Source organism: Eschrichtius robustus, chromosome 2, assembly GCF_028021215.1.
Source record: "Eschrichtius robustus isolate mEscRob2 chromosome 2, mEscRob2.pri, whole genome shotgun sequence".
NCBI lineage: Eukaryota > Metazoa > Chordata > Mammalia > Artiodactyla > Eschrichtiidae > Eschrichtius > Eschrichtius robustus.
Genome location: NC_090825.1, coordinates 82,720,687 through 82,733,940, shown reverse-complemented (window position 1 = coordinate 82,733,940; position 13,254 = coordinate 82,720,687). Strand labels below are relative to the sequence as shown.

Below are 13,254 nucleotides of genomic sequence, written 5' to 3'. Positions count from 1 at the left end.
TAAATAAAGACAAATCTTGACCTCTACCTCACTACATACATAGATACCAATTCTAGATGGATTGCAGATCTCAATGTGTATGATAAAACAATGAAACTTTTTAGAATAAGGCATAGGAAAATATCTTCATGGCTTGGAGAAGACAAAGATTTATTAAAGAGGACACAAATTACATAGCCATAAAGAAAAAAAATGTGCTATTACATTAAAATTAAGAACTTCTGTTCATCACATGTCAGCATGAAGAGTGAAAATGCATGCAAAACAACATTTTCAATAGAAATATTCTACAAAGTGTTTGTGTCCAGAATATGTAAAAAATCTGACAGTAATAAAAAGGCAGATAATCCAATAAAGATGGACAAAAGACTTGAACAGACATTATATAAAAGATGATATCAATTGGCCAATATTCATCTGAAAATGTGCTCACCTTCAGTGGTTTTTCAGGGAAATGCGTATTAAAATCACAATGCAATACTATTACCCATTCACCAGAATTGCTAAAATGAAAAAGATATATGTTGGCATGGATGTGGAGCAATTGACATTTTATCCACTACTGTGAGAATGTAAATTGGTTTATCATTTTATAAATCTGTTTGGCAGTATCATAAAAATCTGAATCTATACATATCCCCTGACCCAGGAATTCAACTCCTAGTTATATACCCAACATAAGTTCTTCTCTTAAGAGTATACCCAACAGAAATGCAAACATTTACAAAAGGACATATACATGAATTTTTAAAGTAGCAGCACAATTTGCAACATCACAGTGAATAAATAAGTTGTGCTGTATGCATATACTAGAATGCTATTCAGCAAGAATAGAGAAGGCATGAAGTATTGTTATATACAAAAACATGGGTGGATTTTTCAAACATCATGTCCAATAAAAGAAGCCATAATGTATGCATACTTTATGATTCATATTTTATAAAATCCTATAAGTGCATGAAAGAGCGTCTGGCCTTCTGGTAATGTTTGATTTTTTTTACCTGGGTGTGGTTACGTAGTTATGTTCACTTTGAAAATTCATCAAATGTGTAATATTGATTTGTGTATTTTTCTGTACACCAATAAAGTTATTTACATAAGAAGTTGATTGGAAGTTCTGTGCTTTGCAGTTGAATTTTCAACTGTTTTGTGTCCTTTTAGGGTAGTCTTTCAAGGACCCAGCTATTTGATTTTTGAACTCCCCGTGTCCAGTATTTTCTTATTGCCTAGGGCAATAAGCCTGACAGCCAATACTTTCTCAGCCGAGTTGTGTTCTCAGTTTTCTGCTCACAGACGTAATTGGTTTTCTTAACTCTATAGTTGTTGGGTTCAAACTGAATAAACCTAGGGTTGTCTGGCACTGTGGGTAGGGATAGGAATTGGGGATCAAACATTTTATATAGACAGCCATCCAATCCTCTTGTTTTTTAAGTCTACCTCACTCTTGCTTTCAGTCATACCTACTGCCCTTAATTTCTGAGATTATGAGGTAAAATGTGGTTTACTTCTTCTTGACTTCTTAACTGCAGCCTTGTTGCTCACCCTCTGATTCACTTCCAATTCCCACAATTTTCTTAATAAACATTGCCACTACACTATGTGTACTTTTTTGCTTTCTAATAAATGAATTTGTCTGTAAATTCTACCTTTTAACAGACACTCGTATATAATGTTTGCTATGTGACTATACACTGTTCTAAGCACTTAAATATTAACTCATTTAGTTCTCCTAACAAGTTATAATGGAGGTATCATTAGCTATAGATTTTCTTTAGTAGCATCTCATACATTTAGATGTAATTTGTATCATTGTTCAGTTCTAAGCATTTTTAATTCTCATCAGCATATTTTTACTTAAGCCATGAATTATTGAAAAGAGATTTTTAGTTTGTAGACATAGGCTCTTATTTCTCTTTTTAAATAACTGCTTGTTCAAATCAATTAATACTTTCCATATCTTTAATAGTGTTGTTAACTAAGTCTCTGTCTCTGAGAAAGCTGAGTTAGAACACTTTGTTTACAGATTTTTAATTTTCTTGAAATCTAGGCAGTGTTTACATAATTTATTTTATGCATTGTCATTAGGTATATACATGTTCATGATCTACAATTTCATGGTACATGTTTTTTCACTGCTTTATTTTCAAGCTTTCCTTTTTAAAAAATATCAAATTTGATGTTCTGTCTTTTTTTTTTTTTAATTTTTTTTTTCAAGTTCACATTGACATATTTATTAACATCAGCTGATTTTAATTATTATTTTATTTATTTATTTATTTATGGCTGTGTTGGGTCTTCGTTTCTGCACGAGGGCTTTCTCCAGTTGCGGCAAGTGGGGGCCACTCTTCATCGCGGTGCGCGGGCCCCTCACTATCGTGGCCTCTCTTGTTGCGGAGCACAGGCTCCAGACGCGCAGGCTCAGTAGTTGTGGCCCACGGGCCCAGTTGCTCCGCGGCATGTGGGATCCTCCCAGACCAGGGCCCGAACCCGTGTCCCCTGCATCGGCAGGCAGACTCTCAACCACTGCACCACCAGGGAAGCCCAATATTCTGTCTTTTTAATAGTTGTTTTATCCATTTATCATTATTGTAAATTCTGACATATTTAAGTAATTTTTAAATTTTTAATTGTACATTTTGTTTATTACACTTCTCTTTTGCTTCTTTTTTTCCCCCACTATTCTGTCCTCTCTCAATGGACTCATTTTTTATTCATTTTATCCCCCTCAGTTGGTTTAGGAAATTTTCACTACTCACTTGCAGTTTACTAACCCCACTCCTCAGGATTGTGTATGTGTGTTTGGTCTAGTTTATTAATTTTATCTTTTTAAAAAATTAGCTATAATTATAATTCTTTTGCAAGTTACAGGCTCTCTGGAAGCTTTTACAATTTACACTTTAATCTTGATGTTATGAAATTTCCTTACCTTATTACCTTATGTGATTTAATATTTATTTATTTTTACTCTTTCTCAGTAATTGGAGTGCACTTTTATTCCCAGGGCTAATATTTCTTTAATTATTGAAATTTCTCATTCTTAGCTACAAATTTTCAAATGTTGTTCCTCCAGTACGCCTTTTATTGTATTTCTCACAACTGCTGTAAAACATTTTGTGGAGCCTCTTATTCTAGGTCCTTTAGGCCTATAGCTTCAGCCCCACTCACAAATTTGTATTTCTCTTAGGGTTCAGGGTTTGTTGAGGTATTTATTAATATCATGCCTTTAAGTTTTGTCTCAGTCTCTTAGTTAAATCTATGTTTGCTATATGTTTAGAGCAGAGGGGATTGCCTCAAAGTATGAATTTTCTGTACTGTCTTTAGCTGACTATTTTTTAACTGTGTTTTCTCTTCCTCCTTTCTTTTAGGACTTGTTTTAATTCCAGGAGGTGCTCTTGGCCAGATTCTGGGAGGTATCATTATTTCCAAGTTACAAATGTCTTGTAAAGGCCTTATGAGATTTGTAATGGTTACATCTGCTGTAACACTTGTACTGCTTGCATTTGTAATTTTTGTACACTGTGATTCAATACCATTTGCTGGGATCACTGAAGATTATGGCGGGTAAATATACTTTTATACTTATGAGATTTTTACATCTAATCCCAACAATAGATTTCTTAGTTGATTAACAATTATTTATCCAGTAACCCTAATATGCTCATATCATTCTTGGCATTATTGAACATGTAAAAGAAACATAAAGCATAGTTCACCTTTCACTTTAAGGGCAGAAATATCATGATAGCTTGTGGTATGACTGCTTATGCATTCATATAGTCTACAGGAAAAAAACATAATGAAATGAATCAGAACCCAGAACTAGAAATCTGTATTAAAGTGAGTAGCAACTAGGAGACCATACTAACTGTCTGTACAAAGCCAGTCTTACCTTTGTTTTTGAATTGGTATGTCTGCCTTCTTATCAAAGAATGGAACTGAAGACATCTGAAAGTATGCATGAGTAATGTCTCCTTTAAGTTAAACATGCAAAAATTCAAAGAACTGGGCAGAGATTGATGTTAAAGAAGAGAAACAGAACTGGAATTGGAAACCAAAGGACTAAGCAAGTAAACTAAGTAAAGAAAACAAGACTTACACTTGAGCTACAATGAAGTGGCTTATGGCAGACCAATGCTCCTACTGAGAACACCTAGAAAAGCTGAATAACATTTTAAAAATGTGTTTAAAGGCATCAGACAGTTGTTTAGGCAACTAGGAATTTAAAGACCAAAATCCTGGAGAAAGGCAAACCTTGTGAGGAGAAGCAATCTTCTGCAGTTACTTTTTACCCTGAGTATATTTACTATTTCTGGACATTGGCAAGAAGCTGGCAATTCTGGCAAAGTGTCTGGGCAAAAAGCATCTAGTAAGATGACAAAAAACTGGCACAAATTTTTGACTGACCTTTGAGCCTAAAGAGACAAAAATTAGGACATGGAGTGGGACAGGATATCAGTAAGGAGAGAGGTAGACAAATGAGATAACACTCTGTTGGGGTTTCACTCAATACATTTGCTGAATTATGAAGCTAAGAGGCTGAAATCAAGTAGAAATCTTGTAAAAGGCAGAGAAAAATTTCACCAGTCTTGTGATGCTCTATAGATAAGAGTTCAACTTTAGATTGTGCAGTTGGGGAGCAACCGTGGTGAATACCATGTTCTCAACTGATACCTCTGTAAGGTTAAGACCTAAGAGTGAGGGCCTCCCTAAAGTACTATAACCCAGCCAGGAATTAATTTGTCTCTAATTGGATTAATTTGGTCAGCCAGTGCTGTAGCAGCAGAAAGGCAGACTTAACACTCCGAAAGAAACATAATATCATACAAAGCTATAAAGTGTTGTAGGCAAGGGTCTTGCATTAAAAAAATACCCAGCAGGCCAAAGACATGGCCAAAAACTCTTAGATAAAACAGACGATAGAACAGACCATAGGGGATCCAGATATTGGCATTATCAAATAAGAATGTTACAATAATATTTATGGGTGCAGTAATACAGATAAGTGTGAATTTCTCATCAGAAACCATGGGTTCAGAAAACAGTAGAACAATATCTTTAGTCCTGAAAGAAAAGAACTGCTAACACATAATTTATTATCCAGTGAAAATATCCTTCAAGAAAGAAAATGAAAGAAAGATAGTCTCAGGTGAAGGATAATTAGTAACATTTGTTGTTAGCTCTAAAAGAAATGAGATTTTGGAATGATCAGACTGGGAACATAAAATAACTATGATTAATATTCTAAGGGCTCTAATGGAAAAAGTGGACGACATGAAAGAAGTATAGGTAATGCAAGCAGAGAAATGGAAACTCTAAGAAAAAAATCAAAAGTAAATTCTAGAAAGCCAAAACAACACTATAATAAAATGAAGAGTCCCTTTCATGGATTCATCAGTAGACTGTACAGAACTGAGGAAAGTATTAATGACTTTGAAGATATGTCAGTGGAAACCTTTCAAACTGAAAAGCAAAGAGAAAAAAGAATGCAAATAACTGGAATAGAATATCCAAGAACTGTGGAGCAATTACAAAGACGTAACACATATGTAGTGGAAGGACCAGAAAGAGAAGAAGGAGACAAAAGAACAGAAGAAATAGGTGAAGTAATAATGGCTGAGAATTTTCCATAGTTAATGACAGACAGCAAACCACAGATCTTGGAAGCTCAAAGAATACCAAGAAGGATAAATACCAAAAAAAATCTACATGTAGGCATATCATATTCAAACTGCAGAATCAAAATCGAAGTCTTGAAAAAAAGTCAGAGGAAATAAAACTTATAGAGGATCAAGGATAATTTACAACAGACTTCTCTTCACAAACAGTGCAAGCAAGATGAGAGTGGAATGAAATATTTAAAGGACTGGAAAAAAAAAAGTCAACTTAGAATGCTGTATGCAATGAAACTATCTTTGAAAAGTGAAGGAGAAATAAAGATATTCTCAGATAAACAAATTATAAGGGAATTGTCACCAGTAAATCTGCTTTGCAAGAAATGTTTAAAGAAGTTCTTCAGAAAAAAGAAAAATGACATGAGTTAGATGTAGATTCACATAAAGAAACAAAGAGCATTAGAGATGAATAAATAAAGGTAGACTATGTTCTTTTATTTTTATCATTTTAATAGGTATAATAGATAACTCTTCAAAATAATTATGGCATTAAGGTATTCAGTAATTATAGTTTATGGATAGTGAAATAAATGACAGCAGTCTTATAAAAAGGGAGGGAGGATTTGGGAATACTTTGTTATAAAGTACCTGAACTACCAATGAAGTGGTATAATGTTATTTGAAAGTAGACTTAAGTAACTTGAAAATGTATGTTGGGAATTCTAGGGAAAATCATTAAAACGTTTTTAAAAAGAAGTATAATTGCTATGCTAACAGATGAGAGAAAATGAAATCTCATAAAGTACTCAAAACCAGAGAAAGCAGAAGAGCATGAATGATGAAAGCAAGCAAGCAAGAAAAAATTTTGGTGTATAATTCTTCATAGTAGTCTCTTATGACCTTTGTATTTGTAGTGTATCAGTTGTAATGTCTCTGCTTTCTTATAATTTCATTTATTTGACTCCTCTCTTTTTTTTCTTGGCAAGTCTAGCTAAAAGTTTATCTATTTTATTTATCTTTTAAAAAAACAACTCTTAGTTTTATTGATCTTTTCTGTTGTATTAGTCTCTATTTCATTTATTTCTGCTCTCATCCTTATTTCCTTCCTTCTACTAATTTTGGACTTAGTTTGTTCTTTTTCTGATTCCTTGAGGTGTAGTTATATTGTTTATTTGAGATCTTTCTTTTTTCTTAGTGTAAACTTTTATTGCTATGAACTTCTTAAAATTGCTTTTTTACTGAAAACTAGTTGATTTACAATATTATATTAGTTTCAGGTGTACAAAATAGTGATTCAATATTTTTATAGATTATAACCCTTTTAAGATTATTATAAAATAATGGCTACATTTCCCTGTGCTATACAATATGTCTTTATTGCTTATTTATTTTATACATAGTAGTTTATATCTCTCATTCCTATACCCCTATCTTGCCCCTCCCCTCTTCCTTCTCCTTACTGGTAACCAGTAGTTTGTTCTCTGTGTCTGTGAGGCTGTTTCTGTTTTGTTATATATATTCATTTGTTTTATTTTTTAGATTTCATATATAAGTGATAACATAGAGCCATTTGTTTTTCTCTATTTAACTTATTTCACTAAGCATAATACCCTCTAGGTCCATCCATGTTGCTGCAAATGGTATTATTTCATTCTTTTTTATGGGTAATATTCCATCATATATATATATATGTGCCACATCTTCTTTATCCATTCATCTGTTGCTGGGCACTTAGGTTGCTTCCATATCTTGGCAATCATAAATAATGCTGCTATGAACATTGAATGGGGTGCGTGCATCTTTTCGAATTAGTGTTTTCATTTTCTTTGGATATATACCCAGGAGTGGAATTGCTAGGTCATATGGTAGTTATACTTTTAGTTTTTTTGAGGAAACTTCATACTGTTTGCCATAATGGCTGAACCACTTCTTAGAATTGCTTTTGCTATGTCCCATTAGTTTTTGGTATATTTTCATTTTTATTTATTTCAAGGTATTTTTACATTTCTCTTTTGATTTATTCTATGACCAATTGGTTGTTTTGTGGTATGTTGTTTAATCTTCACATATTTGTGAATTTTCCAGTCCTCTTCTTGTAAACGATTTCTAGTTTCATACTATTGTGGTTGGAAAAGATGCTTGATATAATTCCAATCTTCTTAAATTTATGAAGACTTGTTTTGTCATGTAATACATGATCTACACTGGAGAATATTTCATGTGCATGTGAGAAACATGTGTATTCTTCTGCTGTTGGATGGAATGTCCTGTAGGTGTCTTTTAAGTCTGTCTGTTCTAACCTGGAGTTTAAGTTCAATGTTTCCTTATTAATTTTCTGCCTGGATGTTTTATCCATTGCTGAAAGTGGGACATCAAAGTCCTCTAGTATTATTGTGTTGCTGTCTATTTCTCCCTTTAGGTCTGTTAATATTTGCTTCATATGTTTAGGTGTTCCTGTGTTGGGTGCATAAATATTTACAAGTGTTATATCTCCTTGTTGGATTGATCCCTTTTCATTATAAAATGACCTATTTTGTCTCTTCTTGCAGTCTTTGTCTTAAAGTCTGTTTTGTCTGATATAAGTATAGCTATCCCAGCTTTCTTTTGGTTTCCATTTCTATGTAATATATTTTTCCATCGCTTTACTTTCAGTCTGTGTGTCCTTACATCTGAAGTGAGTCTCTTTTATGGGGCATATATATATATGGGGCTTGTTATTTTAATCCATTCAGATACTCTGTGTCTTTTAATTGGGGAATTTAGTCTATTTACATTTAAAGTGATTATTGACAGGTATGTACTTATTGCCGTTTTGTTAATTGTTTTCTGGCTATTTTGTTGTTCCTGTGTTTCCTCCTTCTCTTGCTCTTCCTTTGTGATTTGATGATTTTCTTTAGTGCTTAGGTTCCGTTCTCTTTATCTTTTGTGTATTTTCTATAGGTTTTTGTTTTGTGGTTACCATGAGGCTTATATAAAACATATTTATAACAGTCTATTTTAAGGTGATAACAACCTCAAATGCATACTAAAGCTCTACATTTTTCTTTCCTCCTGCATTTTATGTTTTTGATGTTAAAATTTATATCTTTTTATCTTGTGTATCTATAAACAAATTATTGTAGTTATATTTATTTTTATAACTGTAATAACTAGATGAACTTTATCTATAACGATAACCTTATCTATAATTATAATGACTAGATAAGCCTTATTGATCAACCAGGCCTGAGTTCTTGGTTGTCTATCAAATCTTTGTGATTGTTCAGGCTGTCTTCTTTGTTTTTAGTGGCCCCCAGTAGTTGAGGGTGTGCCAAGACCTGTCAGTGTCCCAAAGGGGAGGATTGCAGCCAGCACTTAGATACAGGGAGATTGGAAGCCAGATCCTCAGGCAGTAGAGGGGAGAATACATAGTTAGGATGCTTTTAGAGAGAAACTGGGAGATGGGCTTTTTTTGCCTGCTCCCTCTGTACTAAGCCTGAGTGTATAGCTGCAAGTGGAGTGCCCCTGTGCCCATTAATAACTGCTTTTTTGTTTACAGTCCTTTGGGACTCATGAATACAAGCCCCACTGGCTGTCAGAGCCAAGTGATCCAGGGACCTGTTCCTTGGGCAGCAGTCACAAAAGCTGGGGTGCCAGACATATGTACATGCTCCTTCCAGGAGGACTTGCCATTCGTAGTGGGCTGGAGTGAGAAGGCAAAGGTGGTGTCTGATGTCTTCCCCAGTCTCTGGGGAGGATCACAGTCAGCTTCCAGATGCCTGCGAATATACAACAGACAGTACAAGGTTTGTAAAGCCTAAATATTTGCTATCTGGCCCCTTACAGAAAATATTCATTGATCCCTAATCTAAACCTACCTATTCAAAGGCAACAATCGTCAGATTATTTTAAAAAGTAATCCCAAGCTAAATTCAGTCTACGTGAAACCTACAATAAATAATGACATGTAGTTTAAAAGTAAAAAGATGAAAAAATTATAACATACAAATGCTAAATAAAAGAAAGCTGAAATAAATATATTAATATCAGACTTCAGAATCAACAAAATTGTAGGGATAAAGAGACATTACAAATTATGAAATGGTCAACTTACAAAGAACAAACAATTCTACTTGTGTATGCAGCTAACAACAGAGACTCAAGATCTAAGAGGGAAAAACTAGTAAAACTGAAAGAAAAAGAAGATAAATTCAAAAATATACTTAGAAACTTTATTACTACCCTCTCAAGGGAGTTAAAGAAGTACTGAATAACACAATCAACTTGAACTAATTTATATTTATGGAACACTTCAGTCAACAATAGCAGAATACCTATTCTTTTTGAATACAAATGGATTATTCACCAAAATAAGCCATATTTTGGGTTATAAAACAGACCTGAAAAGTATAAAAGACTGAAATTATACAGAGTGTGTTTTCTACCACAGCAGAATCAAACTATAATCAAAACAGAAAAGTAATGAGACAATCTCTAAACACTTGGAAACTGAATAACATACTTCTAAATAATCTGTAGGTCAAAGAGGAAGTCTGAAGAGAAATCAACAGAAAATACATTGACCTGAATGAAAATGAAAATACCACATATCACAATTGTGGGACAAAACTAAAACAGTATTGAGAGGGAAATTTATAGTACTAAATGCATACAATTAAAAATAGGAAAAGTATCAATAATCTAAGCTCCCACCTCAAGAATTTAAGAGCAAAATAAACCCAAAAGAAGCAGAAGGAAACAAATAATAAAGATACAAGCAGAAATCAATCAAACAAAAACCTGGTTCTTTGAAAGATCAATAAAATTGACACATCCCTAGCAAGATTAACAAAGAAAAAAAACAGAGAACACAAATTACCATTATCAGGAATGAAACAGGCAGTAACTATCCCCAGAGATATTTAAAGGATAATAAGGGACTACCAAAAATAACTCCACACACATAAATTTGACAGGTAGGGGCTTCCCTTGTGGTGCAGTGGTTGGGAATCCACCTGCCAGTGTGGGGGACACGGGTTCGATCCCTGGTCTGGGAAGATCCCACATGCCACGGAGCAACTGGGCCCATGCACCACAGCTGCTGAGCCTGTGCTCTGGAGCCCATGAGCCACAACTGCTGAGCCCACGCACCACAACCACTGAAGTCCGCACTCTCTAGAGCCCGTGCTCTGCAACGGCGGAGGCCACCGCAGTGGGAGGCCCGCGCACCGCAACGAGGAGTGGGCCCCACTCACCGCAACTGGAGAAAGCCCGCGCACAGCAACGAAGACCCAACACAGCCAAAGATAATAAATAAATAAAAATAAAACAAATTAAAAAAAATTTGACAGGTAATATGGACTAATCCTTGAAAACTGAAAAAACTCACCCAATATGAAACAGATAATTTGAATAGTTATAAAAGGAATTATTAAATACATTGAATCCACAATTTATAAAGTACCCCCCAAACATATTCTGGCCCAGATGATTTCACTGGAGAATTCTACCAAATATTTAAAGAATTAACAATGATTCTACACAATATCTTCTAGAAAGTAGAAGAGGAGGGAATACTTCCTAACTTGGTTGATGAGGCCAGTGTTATTTTGATAGCAAAGCCAAAGACAATACAAAAAAAATGGATCATACAGAACAGTATCTCTCATAAACTTAGATGCAATAGCCTCAACAAAATGTTAGCAAGTTAAATGCAACAATGTATAAAAAATTAGTCCTTTTGGTGCCTAACATTCATCATCTTTTCTTTTGGGGCTCATTCAGTGTACATGTAAGTCAGGGCCTTGCCTCCGTCTAAATCAACCAAAGGGAGTTAAATACTACTTTTTAAATCTTCCTTACATCAACAAGTATATGAGTTAGGCTCATATGATTGGACTGCTCCCTTAAGATTTTGATTTTTGAGAAAGTAACAAAAAAGCCCATGGTCAGTGAGAGATTACCTGCAGCCTCCAATGCAAAACTGAGTACTGGAGTGCATCAAGTCCTGGGGGTGGGGGCATGGGGGACATCTTGCTAAGCAGATTAGTCCTATAATGTAATCTTGCTTGCCTTTTTTTGGGTTCTTGATGGTTTTCAGAATCTACTTTTTGAGGCTTCTTCCTCATTCTATGAGCTCTTTGACGTTCTTTCAATAAGTTCATTCACTTTATCCAGAATTAGTTTATGCTACCTGTATTGGTTCAAATATATAGTTTATAAATGAAAAATGATAATCTTAAAAATGATTTTGAAATATAGCCACTTTTTCAAATTATTAATAATGTAAAGTAAGACCCTTTGATTTCATTCTAAATTTACATTTGGAAACTTTTCTGGACTTCCACTTTTAGCCAAGATGGAATAACACATTTCCCCTACTATAAAAACCAACCAAAAATTGAAACAGTGGTTTTCATGACAGAGGAGTCAGTCAGTGAAGGACAGTGATACATGAGAGGTGGGAAACATTTAAGGTGAGCCTTATAATTCCTCCAGCTTACTGCCTTAAGAGGGTTTTGAGGTCATGGTACAGGAAGGGGGAACCAGACAAATTCTGGCAGACTCCCTGAGTTGAGGCATTTGAGCTGAGAGTCCAGAGAAACCAATACAGCTAGAGTTCATAGGATAGTGTACCAGAAGACATAACATATCTGCAGAGGATTGCTCTAAAATGTAAAGCAGAGTACTAATTAGCATATATGTGAGGAAAGTACCTGAGTCTAAGGAACCAAAAAAATCAAAGGAAACAGTACTCACCACTCACACATGGTTGGGATTAGTACCTGTTCTGATCAGACTGGAAAACCTCAAAAATCACAGAGCACACAGTATACAGAAGGATCTTGCCACAGTAGTGGGTAATAATTAGCTCTAAACTGAGCACTACTCTGGCTCTACCAATCAAGTCTTGGAAGCAAGAGCCCAAAAAGATAAAACATATACCTGTAAATTAGCTGCATTCCAGACCAAAGCTTATTTATCTAAATACAAAAATATTTAGTTTCCAAGATGGTGAAATTTACAAGGCCTAATATCCATTAAAAATTATAAGAAATTCAAATCAGCAGAAAAACACAACCCATAATGAGGAACAAAAATTCAATTCATCAAAACAAACCCATAACTGATGTGTATGTTAAAATTATCAGAGAAGAATGTTAACACGACTATTATACCAGTAATCCACATGTTAAAAAAGTTAAGTTTTAAAATTTTAAAAACCCAAATTGAACATATAGAAATAAAGACTAGAATTTGTGAGAAAAATACTCTCTATGAGATTAATGATAGATTAGACATTGCAGAAGACTAGTGAACTTGAAATCAATAGCAATAAAAACCATCCAACAGAAAACAGAGAAAAGAGAATTAATAAAAATGAACAAAGCATCACTGAGTTGGACAACTTCAGGTGCTATATGTGAAGGTGCTTTATATGGTTGAAGTCCCCAGAGGAAGGAGCTTGGGAAAAGAAAAATATCTGAAGAAATGATGTCCAAAACATTAAAATTTCATGTGACCTATAAATCTACAGACTTAAAAAAATCAGACAAACATTAAGTACAAGAAACATGAGAAAAATTACATCATGGTACATAATAATCAAATTGCTCAAAATAAGTGTAAAGTGAAAATCTTAAAAGTAGTGAGAGGTGGAAAA

At 34.3% G+C, this 13,254-nt stretch overlaps 1 protein-coding gene across 1 annotated transcript in view; it reads left to right on the top strand.

Moving 5' to 3' along the window:
- SLCO6A1 (solute carrier organic anion transporter family member 6A1) overlaps positions 1–13,254 on the top strand; it is a 101,669-nt gene that overhangs the window by 48,991 nt on the left and 39,424 nt on the right. The window contains exon 8 of the mRNA XM_068534855.1: positions 3,366–3,561. Within this exon, the coding sequence (XP_068390956.1) occupies positions 3,366–3,561 (196 nt within the window). The remainder of the gene's footprint in view (positions 1–3,365; positions 3,562–13,254) is intronic.